Source organism: Perna viridis, chromosome 4 (assembly GCF_037379345.1).
Source record: "Perna viridis isolate PV_CMFRI_1.1 ecotype Kerala chromosome 4, ASM3737934v1, whole genome shotgun sequence".
NCBI lineage: Eukaryota > Metazoa > Mollusca > Bivalvia > Mytilida > Mytilidae > Perna > Perna viridis.
The window spans coordinates 11,433,266-11,451,514 of NC_142448.1; the positions used below are offsets into that span (position 1 = coordinate 11,433,266).

At 31.2% G+C, this 18,249-nt stretch overlaps 1 protein-coding gene across 4 annotated transcripts; it reads left to right on the top strand.

The window, feature by feature from the left end:
- Nucleotides 1-4,087: 4,087 nt before the first annotated feature.
- Nucleotides 4,088-17,875, top strand: LOC148618853 (dynactin subunit 5-like). Of its 4 annotated transcripts, none has more exons than XM_088578150.1 (8): nt 4,088-4,193; nt 9,030-9,098; nt 9,976-10,094; nt 11,172-11,283; nt 12,102-12,204; nt 12,698-12,806; nt 13,846-13,915; nt 15,385-17,875. In XM_088578150.1, the coding sequence occupies exons 1-7, from the start codon at nt 4,146-4,148 to the stop codon at nt 13,868-13,870; spliced, it is 585 nt and encodes a 194-aa protein (XP_088434276.1). In that variant the 5' UTR covers nt 4,088-4,145; the 3' UTR covers nt 13,871-13,915; nt 15,385-17,875. The 4 variants fall into 4 exon arrangements, with proteins under 4 accessions (XP_088434276.1, XP_088434275.1, XP_088434277.1 ...); XM_088578149.1 differs by having other exon boundaries at nt 13,846-13,892; XM_088578151.1 differs by lacking the exon at nt 13,846-13,915.
- Nucleotides 17,876-18,249: the final 374 nt, after the last annotated feature.

An 18,249-nucleotide genomic window follows, 5' to 3' on the forward strand; every position in this document is an offset into this window, starting at 1 on the left:
GCAAAAGCGAAACGTGGCAATTATGAATAAAAGGAAGATACTTGTTGTTAGCTCACCAAAACATGCATGGTAAAAGATATTGTTTTCTAACAATTCACTGTATAATTTGACGGGAAGAATTCTTACAGTTATGTAATGGTAATTATAAACGATAACTTTAAATCTACTACAAAGGGGACAGTGATTCTTCTTTCTAAGTCAATTGACGAACTGAAAAAGTATAAATTTCTCATGGAATTAAAAAAAAAAATCCAGAGGAAATGAAACTATTGTTTTGCCATGATGGAGATATTTTTTCTCAGGAATTTGTTTTAAATGAACACCGTGACCATACATTCATTGCAAATAAAGGATTATCCAGAGAAAGAACTAGTTAACAGACGTTGACACTCTTCAGTATTATATTAGTAAAATTAACATTATGAAGGCTACGGGTGTTAATAATATATCATCTAAACTTCTACGTGTTAGGGCTCCTGTTCTTAACAAAAAATATTAGCTCTATTCAATTTGTAATAGTGAATTCCTGACAGGCTTGAAGAAGCACAGGTTGTAAAGTGATCAATTACCGTCCTGTTTTACCAACGATATCTAAATTATATGACATGGTTCTGTCTGATCAAGTGACAAATTATTTTGAAAACATTTTCAATTCTTTTTATGTGCTTTTAGAAAGGGACATGGGTGTCAGACCACTTTGCTGAAGCTCCTGGAAGATTGGAAATCGGCACTTAATAAGAACCAGTATGCGGCAGCAATATTAATGGATCTTTTGAAAAATTTGGTTGTTTGCAAAATGATATATTTAAGTAAACCCTCTACTTACGACTTATCATCTTAATCTGTGAAATAACAAGAACATTATTTAACAGGTCATAAGCAGCAAATCAAACTACAGGGAGTAGTCAGTGACTGGGCTAACACCACTAAGGGTGTGCCTCAAGGTTTTATACTCATCCCTTGCTTTTCAACATAATTATAAATGATACATTCTGTTTTATTGAGCAGGATACTTTATATAATTATGCTGATGATAACACCTTGTCTTATGCTGATTATGACTTTGTTAATTTAATGTCTGTTCATTCTTTTAAAAGAAAATACCGTATGGATAGAATGGTCCAAAACAAATTGTATGCAGACCAACCCAATCAAAATTCAGGCTATTGCTTTAGGTAATAAAACACATGATATGAAGCCTGTATTTAATATCGAGTCAGCTGAAATAACCTGTCACGATGTTGTCAAATTACTGGGGATGGATAATAGAGACTATCAATTGAATTTTAATCAACATATAAAATATATGTCGTAAGGCCTCACAGCAACTCATTGTGCTTAAGCGCATTGGCTGCTACCTCTCCAAAGTAAATAAGCTTACCATATTTCATGCTTCTATTCTTTAAACTTAGAACTTTAGTTTTTGTCCTTTATTCTGGTATTTTTGCACTAAAAGTAATACTTTTAAATTGAAAAAAAAAAACAAAACAAAATACAAGATAGAGAGTGCGAACAACTACCTATGATAAGAAATCTTTTAAATATGCTGCAGCTGTTTTTAAAATTAAAAATTATAAAATCTTGAGATGGAAAGAACTGTAAATGCAAGGAACATGCTGGCTCCATGTAGGTCATTTCGACTATGTATATATTAATTTCGCTTTAACGCTTTTGCATTTCTTTTTATCATATTAGTTTCAGTTGCTTTTAGCTCTAGTGCAATTAGTTCATCTGCTTATATTTTGCTTTGATAGCAAGCTCTTATCATTTATGTATCTCTTGTATTGTGCCTTTTGTATTTACATGCCCTGTTGTTATATTATGTCGGTCAAAAACTAGGTCGTATGTTTATCATTATGTATTTCATGCCGACTCTGAATAAAATTTATTTATTTATTTATTTATTTATTTATTTATTTATTTATTTATAAATGGCGTTCGACCTACCCTCGTTTTAGGAAAATATCGTTTTCTGCTGATAGAAGTTCACCATATTTGGAATGGTGTTTATATGTGATGAGAAACGTTTTCACCCTGAGCAAGCTAAAGAAAATGTCAAAAATATTACTCTCTTGCCAAGTTTATGTCGGGTTGACCGTTTGGTCAAACAAACCAAATTTAAAACCGTCTACTCTATTACGCCTCACTCATTTCATTTTCAGGGATCAAAAATATATTCAAAGCGGCAGACGTTCGATCGTTTTGCAGACAGGCTTTTATCAGATCAAACGCCGTTTTACCACATCAAATTCAGCTTGACTAGTATTTTCCGTAGTATATGCTAGTAGGGCTGCACTTTTGTGAATAAGCCCCTGTGGTTTGACAATCGAGAAACAGAACATTTCTCCTCGTCAATTCAAGTCAAAAAAGCATGGTTATATACCTCCAATTATACACATTTTACGTATTTGCTTCCATTGGCATATCACGCTAGGCAACAGCTAGTCGAGACTAAAGTCTGCAGTTTTCAAATTGGGTTGGGGACGTTTTCCAGCTCTAATTCAACCTCTTTTAGGTATGTACGTCAATAGTCAAATAGAGTACATGTTTTAATCTAGGAACGAGGTCTTTGAATGAGAATTGATCTCCCGAACCAGCCATGAAAGAACAAAAAAATGTGAACAAATGTATACAGAATACTTTTATAGATTTTCTAGCCGGCACTTTTATTCCTCTCTTTTGGAAAAATGAATATGCATTTATACATGTAACTTTGTGATACTGAACTTCATGAATGAACGAAAGACAATATTATATCATCAGTAGACAATAACAAAAACAAAAACATTTAAGTAAATAGAAGGGTAATAGAAATTTTAACAGTTATCTGATATTAAATAGAGATAAATAATATGCATTTCGCTTTTCGCTAACGTTCAATCATGACGTGCATCTAGCGCTTTGAGAAATGAGACAGGTAAATTGAAATTTCCCATTTTCAAAACCAAGTTTCGTAAGATAGACGACAAGATCAAACCAAAGATTTTTGTAATAAATCCTTGATCATATATTGCATTTTTTCACAATTAGATAAAACATAATTGCTTCTACAAATTATTACCATGGTAATTGTTCAATGTTAAACTTTGAACAGCATCATTTTAAGATCCACAGTGTATCGAGAAATGAGATTTGATAATAAAATAAAATAAATTAAAATAAACATCTAATGATCATTTGATTTTTTTTCCAACTTAAAAAAAATGTGGGATTTAAATCTATTACGTGTAACAGTACATGTGTCTCTTCTCTTTCAAACACAGTGTTTTTCATTAAATCCAAGAAAATTCAAGATTAAAAATTCTAATGTTCTAGTTCTAGATCTACTTTGATTGGTGTATAGAAATTAAGCTCAATATTGTGTGTGTGTGTGTGTGTGTGTGTGTGTTAGTAAGAAGAACAATTTTAAATGATTCTAGATGGTGATGAAGACAGAAATTAGGCGAAGTGTCAGTCTCTGCAAGAATCAGGCAGTGGATGAAACATGGTATGAATTTTTAAAAAAATCCACATTTTGAAAATTTAATTTGACTATTTGCACCATCAGAATCAAGGAAAAAAAACAAGATTTTCCATTTCCCTTTGGTAAAACAAGTTGATAATCATTTAATTGAAATGCACTGAAAATGAACATTCCACGGGCAGATCAGTCATCAATCGGAACTATTTGGTCATTTCCGCTACACTGAAAAAATAATTTTCTTTTGTGTAACTAGAAAGGCTGAGGTGTTCCGATTAATCAGTCATAACTCTGTCAAAAACCTCATTTTTCTGATGTTTTATTAAAATTTATCAGCAATGACCAAATAAAAGTCTTTTAAAAAGAGAGGGCATTCTTTAGTGAAATAATATTGTCAGATCGATGGGTTTTTTAAAATGGATTTTTCTGTTTTTCCCCCATTTTGCCTGATTCTTACAAGACTTTACTATGATGATAGAATTATGCTTAGAACTTACAATCAAAGTCACTTTTTATGATATATGTTAACTTTGTATTTGTATTTGGCATATGCTCAGATATTTTTTACTAATTTTATCACTTAGCACTTTTCAGTGTATCAAAAGACTCTTCCCTTTACAAAATAAAGTCAACAAGGGAAGTAACTATTTACTTCCGCTTGATAATTTCTGTCTGCAAAATTGTCATGGAACTCCAAGATGTATTTTATAACAACGCAGAGTACATTGAAACAGTATGTAGTGTACAATTTTGGAAGTCAGAACAATCTCGGACTCTGTTCTTACCATCTCATTCTCATCTTCCAACACAGCTATTCTTCCCTCTAGAGTCTAGTATAAACAGTTCAGTGGGACAAGTATTTTGCAGTATTTGACGATCTGTCCTCTTACATGCACCTCAATCTCTTCTTTAAACTTTCTTGAGAGGGCATAGCAACAGTAGAGGAAGGAAGCAAGTTCCATGAATTCACAACCTGACTGAAAAAAATTCTGATGTCTGATCTAACCTACACATAAGTCTATACGTCTGAGTTAAAAGTTTTTGTTACACAAGAGAAAACTTAGCACTAAAGATGGAGAGGGGCTATAGAAGCCATAGTGCTTATTTTCTTACCCAAATATAAAGTTTTTTGATAATTTGTAGTTGTAATATACATTGTACCTGCCAATGTACATGATTTTAGCGGGTTTAACATGAATTTTATGGTAAAATTAGACCCTTAACGTGATTTTATAAAATGATCTAGATATTAAATTCCAAATTTAAACATTGAAATTTGTGTTTCATTTCTTTGATGAGAAAAGCCATAAATCAGTCAAAAGGTGTTAACTGCTATCCAAACAGGTAAGGGAAAGTTTTATTACAGGCTAATAGGGGTGTAACAATTCCACTCCTCCATGATTCGATACATATCACCATACTTGGCTGACGATTTTAGTATCTTGATTTTATGTCTTGTTTCTGTTATTTCATTTACCTTTAAACAAATTTGAAAAAAAACAACCGTAGGTATGAAGTAGCCTTTATCCATTACATTGTAGGCAAATTTTTGTAAGGGCACCTTTGGATTATTAACCCCATGTAAATAATTTTACCAAGGAGCAATCAGCTGATTAGGGTTATAAAAAAATATTGTAAAGTGAATCCCATTTGGATCTTTCACAATTTTTTGGACAGCCAATCATTTGTTAAATAATTATTTCTATTATACAATTGTGAATTTAATAGGTCCAAATTTTGTAGAGCCACATGTGTAACACAATTATTGAATTACAAGTTTGGTTATTCAAGAAGTTAGTTACATGTATTGCCCTTAGAATTTTCAATTTGTCTTTATTTTCCCATGTTTTCAACAGAACAGTATATTTGGGGAAAATGTCGCATTTGCAATACAATGTAGTCAAAGAAAATATTATTCCTATAAATTAGTGATGACTTTGAAAATATGATTGCAGCAATCTTGAATATTTGTTACATTACCTGAAATATTGTATCTTACGGCATGCAAAAATGTAAATTAACACTTGCCCATGTTTACCTACATTACTTACCATGATGGCTTTCAAATAATCAACACACTTACATTGGGTTATCATGAAAAAATAAGTACTATCTTTATAAAAAGATAGCCAATGCAGTAAAATTTTTTCTTTTTGATATGATTTTCTGCATTTCATTGAGGAAATAAACACATGGCATGTAGTTTAAATTTTTGATGCAGTTTTTTTGAATGCCACTAAGTTTTCAGTATTTTGCCAATTGGGAAACAGAATTGGGATCAGGTGACTTGCATTTCCATGGAAGAGCGTCTTTAAGGTCAAAGGGTAAAAAGTGAAACTGTACTGACTACATCGAAAAACACATTTACATAGGGGAGATCAATATCTTTGCCATGCAAATCATACCAATAGTCTCTTTCGTGTGTTAAATGACATATTTTTCAAGAATTTGGAAGGTGTTCACAATATACTAGTAGTTTAAAAACAGTAGTAATAAGTGAATGTTTTTAATTGTTTTTTAGAGCATTTAAGCTTTAGAATTTCAATTTGGTGTGGAGGAACCACCACGAAAAGGCTTATTTAATTCTATGTATTTAACACATAGAATAATATATAATTATATTACGTACACATATATTGTCAAAAAAACACTTGGTCAACTGAAAAAAAGGCCCTAGTTTTAATTCAAGAAGGGATATATTACTAGAGAAAGGCCCTTTAATGCCAAAGAGGTTTGCTAATACAGCAAGAATCCTTATTTTTTCCAAATATGTCATGAAATTGTTGTACTCATAACCCCTAGGAGATTTTCAGAAGTTGGCAGGTATGATGTAACTTCTTGTGTTCAGTTCAAAGAGATCATTGAAAGGAGATTCATATTTACAAAGAAAGTGCCATGAACATATGGAATATTTTAAACATCATGATCATTCATTATATCTGGTAGTTTATTATGGAACAATATGCAAGCAAATATTACAAATTGTACAACTGAGAGTTTCAAAAAAACATATCTAGAATATTTTAGAAATGTTACTGCTAATATTTATTATTATTAAGTGTAGTTATTTTTTTTTGTCTTTTTATTGTTACTTTTAATCGTATTTTATGATTTGTGTTGTTTACTATGTACATATATACAGGATCATATTGTAAACTAGTCCACAGACTAAATATGCTATTCTGCTTAAATAAAGGAAAATACATGTATTACTATCATTAGAAGTGGTTCAGTTGAGGGCCACATTCCATTAAGTGTGCTTTTAATAACTACCATGCAACTAGCAGTTTATCAACAGACTACAAATGTACCATGCTGATTACCCACTAATCTTGTCACTAGCAGGGTATCTACAAATGTACCATGCTGAACATACACTGATTTGGCCACTAGATGTACTATTTTGAACACACACTAATCTGGCCACTAGCAAAATGTAGATGTGCACATGCCTAGTCATGATGTATATGAGATCATGCATTCACATGCTATAACATCTCGTACATTTATTCTTCATTTCATTAGACTCAATCACCAGAAAAATCATTATCTCACTTTTAGTAATTTCTACTCTTTCAAAGATACAGTATGGTTTTCATTTTTTTGGGGTTTTGGTCTTTCAGGATCTAATTACCTTATGTTGCCAGTCCATCACTGGAACTTCCCTACTATTTCTGAACACTACACAAAAAATGTAGTCCAAATGTAATTCCTTTCATATCATTCATTACCTCTTTTATATCCAGTAAATATGTTTCTTGCAATTATTCAGCTCAATGATATTCTATTATTTCTTCAAATAAAATTTAGATGTAGTTTTCATATCAACTGGAGATTTGAATGACTCCATTTTGACCTTGAAAGCTATTTAGTAATTAATTTGCATTAAGGGAATTTATTTCTTGCATTAATATGTCAAGAAGCGTAAAAAGTGTGAAGCATGTTCCATTTAACATTCTTATCAGTCAAATTCTCCATCCTATCATTAATATTTTGCCATTGATAAACAGGAAGTGAAGAGCAGTTATTTTAACCAAGTACAATGTATGTTGGTTGGAAATTTCAAATTGATAATCCCCGTGCAGGTCCAGGTGTTAAAAGAATAGGCCTGCAGCAGCGCTAAGCTTGTCGTAAAAGGCGACTCAATAGTGCTCAGAACCCTAGCCGGGGGCTAGGGCGCTCTGCCCACAGAACAACTGGGATGTGTGCCCCAGGTGGTGGAATGGGGTACCCCTGGCGTGTTACATGCTGGGGTTGTCAGGCTATAATACGGAAAACCTGACCGCAAACCATAGTGGTGCACTGTGTTGGGAAAGATGCCACGTTCCTCGCACGTTAAAGAACCCTACTGTGGTATTCTCCCGGAGTAGGAACCATAGGGCTCCGCCACAGGAGGCTAAATTGCCCGACCCTACCCATCTCTCCCTATTTCCAGTGGCAATAAAAATTTGTTGACCCCATTGTCCTTGTGTCCCATCCCTTTTTCATTTCATTATCATTTCATGTTCATTTTATCATCAATTTCATGTTCATCGTCTGAATGTAGCTGAAATATTGCTGCTCAGACGTTAAACCCCAACAAACAAACAAACAAACAAATCAAATTGATAAAAAAGTGTCTAGTTTTTGAAAATCTTTTGTTCATCAAAGAAATCGTTTTTTTAAGCAGTTTTATTTGAGTATTATTTGGGGATAATAGCAGTGTAGAATAAATACTCTGTCAATATAGTTTTTGAATGTAAATGCATATTAACTTTTGAGCAGGTTTAAAAATTTGGAAAAAAGATGAAAAAAAAAATTGTCAATGTGTGTTTAGTTGGATCAGTCATATGGATTGACATTCAGTTCATACATAGAAAAAAAGACAGTTCTTAAATAAATATTTCACATGCAAATGTATGATTACAATTTTATTTAACATTATGTAATCTTTGAAATTTTGTTCATGCTACAATATTCAAAGGAATCAAAAACCTCTAGTGCTATCATCACTTTGTATCTATACATTGTCCTTCTCCCAAATTTTAGGTCCACCAATAGTTTTTATATACAATTTATCTATCCTGAAACTTATTAAAGTATCCAAATACTAACCTCAGTATTATTCAAGTGCAATGTCTAATGCTTAGATTGAAATGTAATAGATTGAGATACTTCAGAAGTCACAAGTTACAAGGGAAAAATCAAACTGAAAAAATACTCATATAATGAAATTTTATACCAAAAGTAACTCTAATTATTTAGTTATTGATACTCAAGGTTTCCTAATTAAAATGGGGTCTTGATAGTCTTCTAAGTAATTTTTTTATGGTTATTACACCAGTAATAATTTAAGGCTGCAAACATTGTCTACATTTGACAGCACCGTGGATATAATCCAAAATAAACATCATACACATTTAGCAGTTTTTTTCAAGTACAAATAAATAATAAAAAAAATAATGGCTGAGGTCACATACTTTTTATTGTGAATATACTACTTAGTAGGCATTGTCTGGATGTGTCTAATTTTTCTTGTATTATGGTACCTTAATAAATTGAGAATCGGAAAGTCCATTTATATCTACAGGCATCTGGGAACAAAGTCAGTAGACAGTCAGTTTTGTGTGGAAGTCAAAACATAGTTATCAATGGCAAGGTAAATGGTTAACTGTAACTTTTATATTTATTTATAAACATATACAATGTTGTTCACTTATTTTCATTATTTGGAATACCACATACATGTACATTTTCATATTTAAGTGGGCACTAAAATGTATTGTAAGTCACAGTCCAGTCAGTCTAGCAAAAAAAAACCTTGCCTAAATTGGAATAAATATAGGCAGACAAAATTTCTGGCAAAACTTCAATGAAATTTCCTGTGTGAATTTGTTTTAAATAACAGAAATATTTTGGCTATCATTGGGCAAATAGGACAGATTTATTAAATAACAGAAATATTTTGGCTATCATTGGGCAAATAGGACAGATTTATTAAATAACAGGAATAACTTGGCTATCATTGGTACAGATTTATTACTCCAGCATTGTTTTGTTGATATGATTTAATTTTTTTACAAGAGTTTCTATTCCTGAGATTCTATTTCCCAATACTATTATGATATCAAGTTCTTCATTAATTATCAAGTCATTTTTTAAATTCATAATCTACAAATGAATAGTCTTGTATATGTTCATGAACAGATATAGAATGAAAGCAGAATATACATATACATGTATGTATATTATCAATAAAACTAATGCAGTTTGGTCTATATACATTTTGTATCTTTCTTAACAAGCAGGAAATCATTAAAAAATATACAATTTTAGCAAGAGTTACATTCCTTGCTCTATTGATAATGCCAGATATATTTTATGTGATAAAACTTTTTCACAATTGTATGGACCTAGTCTATGTACATGTACAGTGTAACTGTATATACATGTACCTACACATTCTAATTTCCTGTTTGTAGTTATCCAATGGATGATGCTCAGCCTCAAAATGTTTTCTTTTAACCCTTTTGTAGACCATAATTATGACAGACTGTGTTATCAGAGGAGATTTAGCTAATGTTAGAATAGGTAGACACTGTATTGTCAGTCGTAAGGCAGTCATTAGACCCCCATTTAAAAAGTTTAGTAAAGGGTAAGTTTGGTATGATATTACTATATATACATAAACACCCTATAACTGTTCATATATTGTATAAGTACTGGTACTGTATAAAAGACAAATAAAAATTTGTATGAATTTAAGTTGATAGATACGAAGTACCGTGTAAAGTGAAGTACATTTTTGTACATGTACAAATACAACATATGGTGTAAATACAGAAACAATCATGGACCAAACTACTAGTATTTCCGGTTTATCCTCGACCTTGGATTACTTGAACCTTGGATAACTTGAACATTTTTGCATGGTCCCTTTGACTTCGACTTAACGAGGTTCGACTGTATCCATTTTGGGGTTCTAATACTCATGTAGTTTTGTATTTTGTTTTAATGTTGATTCCAATACATTGATATGTTCTTGACATATTTAAAGGAGTGAAAAACTTGTGTTTTAGCTTATTTCATTCTCGAAGACATGTGCATACATTTATATTTCTACATCCCATTCAAGATGTTATCTATTAACGTACATGTATATTATTTTTATCTGCAGTGTATGATCTTTTTTCCATTTTATGATAATGGTATATCTTTGGTTGGAATTGAACCCAACATAGTTTATTCAGTTAAATGTTTACGTGTACAAGTTATTTTACATGTAAAAACCTGTTGTCTTTGATATGTTTTGGTTTCTCACTACAAAGAAGGGGGACATGCATGTACATGAACATTTCTTCTATTAAATTTTCTACTCCAACTAAATATAGAAAACCATACATGTATATAAAAAAAATATAACGAGAATAGGTCTGGTGAATATGTCAAAGAGACAATAACCTCAACGGGATGAGAATATCAGCCCAAGATCAACAATTGTCCTTCAATGAATGACATTGTACTTTATTCAAAGAGTATTTTTTTTATCCAATCAGTCAATCATTAGATATCACTAAGTCATTTTTATTTAATAAAAAAAAAACATGTAACTTCCTAATGTGAATTGTGTCGCTCTGTCAGAAAAATTTCCCTTAGCGAATACTTCATCACAATTAAGATATTTGTTTACTGTGTAGAATGTTTGAATGCCTTTTTCCTTTAATTTCTGTAGAGTTGCATTTTTTCCTATTCATATTGGGGATAATGTATTTATTGGTGAAGATTCCATAGTGAATGCTGCCCAAGTTGGTTCCTTTGTTCATATAGGCAAAAACTGTGTTATTGTAAGTATATTATCAACAAAGAAATTTTAATGGAAACCTGTGCTGTTCATATTTTTCAGTAACTTAGCTTTTTTCTGTGTCAATGTAAGATATATGGTATAAAAAATAATTTTATGTCTAATTAAAATTGTTTTAATAGCTGTTTAAGTTCCACAAAGGGTTGGGGTTGCCCTATAGTGGTTGCTCTGTCCATCTGTACATAAAAAAAATATGTACATGTACAATAAAAAAATGTCAGTTATAAAATATACATATTGTGAACTTGAAATTTCTTCAGGAAGATTTATAGTTTACTTACATGTGGGCAATTGATGGGAAAATTAGTACTGGGTATGAAGCGTTTTTAGTTGTTGTTATATTGACTTTTAAGATTACATCACTTGAAAAATTATAATTTCATTATGGTACATTGAAACTGGCTGAACCGAACCCTGAATAATAATAATAAAAAAAAACTTCCATAAAGCCCTTTACATCAACTTTAAAAGTATTTTAAACCGTGTTAAACCAAATACCTGTCTAAACCTGAAGGGGTTCAGTTTAGACAGGTTTTACTGTATGAGGTAGGTAAAGGTATAATGGTACAAAATTAATTATTTAAGTAACATATTATTTTTGGCTGGGTTGTCAGTCAGATGGCGGGCAGGGAAAATAATTTTGTAGCATTTTTCTCAGCAACACACAGTCACTAAATATTTGGTACACAATTTCAGTATGGGATCCATATCATAGAATTCAGTTTCAGGTCTGTCACACTTCTACTACTTGTTTACTGTATCCCAGTCATTTCTGTCTTTTACCCATTTTTTCTCTTTTAGGGAAGAAGATGTGTTTTGAAAGATTGTTGTGCCATTGCTGATAATACTGTCTTGCCTCCAGAAACTGTTGTCCCTCCCTTTACAGTATTTTCTGGCTCTCCAGGTAGATAGTTGTGAAGTAGTATACTTAATAAATGAAAAATTATTTACTTGTATAATATTAATGTATATAAAGTTTATAAAAAAATAGTAGTGGTAGAAATCATATACTGAAAGGCATTAGAAGTTTTTGTAATGTGGTATCTCCATTAGATGCCTTGGAGATTTTCAGCCAGTATTTTTTTTTATTCTAGAGGCTATGCTAGTCTGAGAATATCAAGAAACTTATTATACATGTTTCTATAAATGATATGAAATTTCTCAGATAAATGTATGCTGCTATATTCTATATACCATCCTTCAACAAAGGTACAATTTTTTTTTCATCCGAATGGTGTTCTTAGTTATTTGTGATATAAATTAGATAAAAAAAATATTTGGTATATATGTGGGTTTTCTTTCATATTTTTTAAGAGTTCTTACTAGCTGAAATGAGCTTAAAGACTCTAATAGAAATGCATCAGTTTTGTAGCTTGTACATAATTGATTTTCTACAGGAAGATTTACATCTGAGCTGCCTGAGTGTACACAAGATCTAATGATAGATGTTACCATGAGTTATTATGATCATTTCAAATCTATAGGTGGACCTAAGTCAAGAAAAAGGTAATACTTAACCTCTTATTACCATAGTACAGAGTAAAGAGGATCTGATTGAACTGTACAAGCATACTCAAAAGCCAAAAAAAAATAAAAAGAAATAATAATTTAAATATTTCTACAAAATTTTTTTCTAGCATTAAATATTCTGACAAACATATATGTCCAGCATGAGCACTACAAGCATTACAAATTGGCATTCAGACATTTAAAGGTAAATTACATTTGACTAACTTTATGGTGTAATAAATTTTAGTGTTGTAATGTTATTGATTAAATAAATAAAAAGAAAAAGATATCTTAAGAAAATATTGTGCTAATGATCTATATTTGTCTTTTAAATGAAAAACTAGTAGGGAATGTCGTAGAGAACATTTTGTTAAATCCTGATATGAATAGCTGTTTAATAGTGAATGAAGTATCATTTATTTATTTATTATGATGTACTATGAATTGTAATGATATTTTTTAATTTTTTTTTGTTTCTGACAGCAGAATTTCATACCTAGCAAAAATGATTATTTGAGGAAGACAAGTTTCTTTTTTTTCAAATCTAAAAATTAAAAATCTCATAAACAGATTAAATTTAAAATAGCCACAAAAATCAATACCCACTGATATGCATACTTGTACAGAGGAAAAATTGCACCATATGTTTTTACATGTTGTAAAACATATGGAAACATGTTTAGGACCACTGTGGTAAAAATATATTTTTGTGCTTTTAGAACACATGAAATCACCTTTTCAAAAGTCAAATGAAAACCAAACTCTTCTCATATGTGTAATTCTATTTAAAACATATAAATATCATATGTTTTTATATGTTTTCATGGTGGTCCTAAACTTGTGAAAAGCATATGATGCAATATTTCCTTTGTCCATGAACAGTATGTGTAGAAAGACTATTGATTTGTGGCAAGTCATGATACAAAAATAAAAAATATTAGAATGACCCTCAGTATTGCTAGTCAAATTATCTCACACAACCAATCTTTACTACAGTACATATTGTAGCAGTGTTAAATTACACATTGAATTATAGTTTCAGTGAAATCTGTGATTATTAGTTAAAGTGGATGTCTAGGTGTTGTGAGTGTATTGAAGGTTTACCGGTAGTTTTTAGTTTTTCTTAATTTAGCTTGTAAATTGATCCTTTATCCACCCTTATTCTGTGGAACCACATACCCAAATATTTATTTGGAATTTAGACTTGATGGCATTGTTTTAGTTAAAAAGAAATACCTAGTATATATTTAGAGTTATAAGAATTCTCCAAGTGTTTGAAAATGTTTTAAACAATGTCTTTATTTTTAAAACAATATTGGTAATGTTTTACTATACCAAATACCAAAAATTCGCAAGCTGTAATTTTTTGTTCAAAGAAGGCATACAGTTTTTCCTTGCTTTGAAGTTTGCTTCAATGGAGCTATATTTGCCTGTATATGCTTAAGTTTTGTTTTTTGAATGAGGTTTTGATTTGAATGGGTTGAAGATATGTGTTTGTCCGTAGAACATAAAAATAAACCTGTACGTTGATTTGCAGGCACAAATATCCATCCTTCATATCCTTTGCACTATAATTATGAGTAATCAACATGCCAATAATCGTGTAGTCGAGTAATCAACATGCCAATCACCATGTAGATGAGTAATCAACATGCCAATAACCATATAGTTCAATTTACAGGAACAGGTTATGAATTTACAGTGAAACCTGTTTATACTGAACCTTTGTCAGACTGAAGTTTTTGTTTATTCGAGGCAGGTTTTTGGTTTACACAGGTTCAAAATACATTGAAACTGGCAGTAATGGAGTTCAGAAGATGTCTGGTTAAGAAAGGATTACCATTTATTCAGAATTCTGTTAAGACAGGTTTGCTGTTTATTGAGGGTTTGGTTTCAACAGGTTTCATTGTGCCTCTACAAGGTCCTTAATCCTAAAACAATCAGTCATTCAAATCCTTAGTAACTTCTGTCTAAGATGTTATAAAATGACAAAATTATGGACAGCAGGATCCATTGTTGGCACTTTTGGTAAGGCTTCTGTCATGGCTGTAGGCTTGAATGAATAAATTTTATTCTTGATTTGATTTCAAATTTGCCATAGTCACTTTTAATTCTGATTGGACAATTTTCAAATTCTACTTCACTGAAACATTAGATACATATATTCGATTGGTCCGAAACTTTAGATTGTTGTTTACTGGATTGATCTCTTCAGAAGTTCCTTGGTAAGTAGGGGATTCTGACCCCGGGTTTAAAGTTTATTCATTTATTTTGATAAATTCAGATTATAACCAAGGGTGATGTTAACACTGTCTAGGAACTCCTTTATCATATCAGTAGTTTCTCCATACTTCCATATTATTTACATTCCAAACAATTGAAAAAATTATATAGTGGCAGAAAATTTAAATTGATATTAGAATGATTCTTACCAGATTGATTTCTGAATCTTTTTCAGTCCATAATACTTGGGTTTTTTTTTATTGACCACAGTTTTAAGTATTGAAAATTTAATGAAAATTATACATGGATTAATGAAATTGAACTGAAACACGTGATTGTTTTTCCTTTGTAGATAGTACGACAGTTGTGATATGTGATACTTTAGCCATGGATGAATGACCAACAAGTTACAGAGCTTTTGTCTTTATTTATTTTACTGATTATTTTGGTGATAGGAGTCTATGTAGACATTATGCTTACCGTATGATCAGTTAAACTAGCCGAGGAGATTCAGGAAGGTGGTTTATGGGTTCCATTCATATTTACATGTAATTGTGTAGCTACAATACTAACCCTGTCTTAAGTTGTTTGACATGAACCACAGGAGTAATGCTTAACTGTTAGAGTGCTGAAACTATCCACAACTGGTAATCTATTGGTACATAGTACATGTATTGCGTATTATGAGCTTATGAAAAACACTTTTGGAAAATTAATGGTTTATACCTTAGATTTCCTTGCTGGCAGTCTCTATAGCATTTGATTGATTTTTAAGTTAATTGTTTAAAACTGTCTTGTTAATTTTAGCCTTACAGTCCTGATGTAGTGTTATTTATGCAATAACTTGACTGTTCTAAAACTTCTGATCTAATTGTTGAGATTGTAACACTAAAATGTTGCAGAAATAAGGGTTGCAAAAGATATGCAATGTTCATGATTCAAATATGTGGTTGTGCTTACATACATCTTCAGTTCTGAAGTTCAGTTGTGTTTCTTTGCTGAATTATCCATTTTTTAAATTGAAACCTTGTGCAGTGTATTTAATGTATGCTAAGGACCAGTGCAATATATTAATGAATATGATAATGAAGTTTTTTTTGTCTTTTTAATCATTTGGATCCAATTTCAACAAATTGTTCAACCTAAAAGTACTATTGCAGGTCTCATGACCAACATAATAAGACAGAAAAAAACAAAACCCCCCCCAAAAAAAGAAAGAAAACAGCTGATATAGTTTACTAAAAGAATTTTTTTTCTGGGCACAACTGTAGAGCAAAGTGCAAAATGTTTATTGGAAATTGTCCTGAAAATGACACTATAACTGCTCATGTTTTTCTGAGAACTATGGGTGCTCTGAGAACCAATTATTTTAAAGGACAGAAGTTTCTAGGTTATATTTATAGACTGGTCTTACAAGTTAATCAAATAGACTTTGAACCGGCAGGGCCAAAAGTCTATTTGGATAATGAGGAAGGTGGTGCTTTAAATGATCTGTAACATGAATTGACAACACCCAATAATCAATAATTGACCAATGAGAGATGTACAGACACAGGTAGCTCGTGCTCTTGTTCCACGCGGAGTCATTTTTGTCAAAGGCGGAGTTGTCCATGTGCAATATTTATGCTAATGTGGTTGAATATTGCATGGTTGTTTTCCAGTTGAGTTCTATGGAAACACATGACCTTTCATGCAATATCATACAAGATTTCTAGTGAGAGCACACTTGGCCTTCCTCTCCTATTTATTTAGGAAAAGAAAAAAGGAAAAATCCTAATTTATGTTACAATAACTTTTACTGATCTTTAGACATTCTGTCTTGGATATATGTATATCATGCACAGAAACTGATATCCTGAGTATCTTAATCCCTGTTCTTATGATCAAATTTGTACATGTGCAAACTTATTTTTATATATATAAATTTACACACAGGTGCAAATTCATCCCTGTGAATGCATTTACTCTTGTGTGTAAATTTGCATGTGCTTAAGAGTAAATTTGGAATGTGATTATCTCTGTGAATTATTAAGATCATGACTTTGATTTTTGCTGGCTAAGAAAATTTGCATGAAATTATCAAAAATAGTTATTCAGTCTTAGTCAGTGTGCGATATAAATTAGGAAAACAACCTGAGCAAGGGTGTTTTTCAGTTGGAAAATTGTAAATGATGTTTTTTTTTCCTTTTAACATGTCATTAATATCTTCTAGTGTTCACAAAATATACAAATATTTCCCTTCCAAGAATCTGTTCGTTATGTAAATTGCTTAATGTACTGTCCTCATTGATTACATTACATTTTTCCCAGTTTGCCAATAAGAAATAAAAATGAAAAAAAAAGTTCATGAGACAAAACATACAAATATTTTTAATAAATGCAGTCAATTAATGAAAACTGCCATTTTACAATATGAAAGTAACATAGCCTTATCTCACATAAATAGGACAAACAAAAAAGTAATTTAATAATTTAATTGGAATTGTAACACACTTCTTTATTGTTTTGTATTCTTTGAGCAAACCAATTAGGGTTGCACTATCCTATAAAGGTAGGATTGAGGTGCACTCTTTCGTACACGAAATTGACCTGGTCTAATTTTGTAAAACTTAAGAATAATAAAACTTGGTGGAAATATTGTTCGTGGGTCGTAGAGCATTCATACATAAATAGATGCAATACTTGTGAAGGTAACGACGTGTTAAATGTGTACTTTAAGCTATTCGGAAAGATTTTGGTCCTTACCTCTTGCAGCAACTGGCTGTTTTAAATATCTTTGCATATAATGGGCCATAACCATTTCTTATATCTGAGTTTGAGCCAATAAAATATTTGTATTTGTATTGTATTTTAAAAAAAATGCAAAATTTCGCACGAACTTTAACAATTAAAATAATGAACAAATGAGCAGATAAATGTACACTTTTCATTTATTCTTTTTTTATGAGGCTGACTTTATAGCTGATCTAATCCGAAAGAAAGAATACCGTTTGGCTGGATCCTTTAATCTCAGTTTCCGTTGTATAGATGACGTATTATCTTTAAACAATCCAAACTTCGGGGATTTGATACATCGCATCTACCCCAAAGAACTTGGGATAAATGATACTACAGACACTGTGAGGTCAGCCTCATATCTTGACCTACACTTACAAATCGATGGTAAAGGAAAACTATTGACAAAACTTTACGTCAAACGTGATGACTTTTCATTAAG

Excerpts from the sequence above, each read along its gene's own strand:
- LOC148618853 (XM_088578150.1), top strand. The coding sequence starts at position 4,146 with ATGGAACTCCAAGATGTATTTTATAACAACGCAGAGTACATTGAAACA. Across the intron at positions 11,284-12,101 it reads TAGGCAAAAACTGTGTTATT|GGAAGAAGATGTGTTTTGAA; the intron begins GTAAGTATATTA and ends TTTCTCTTTTAG. Across the intron at positions 12,205-12,697 it reads AGTATTTTCTGGCTCTCCAG|GAAGATTTACATCTGAGCTG; the intron begins GTAGATAGTTGT and ends GATTTTCTACAG.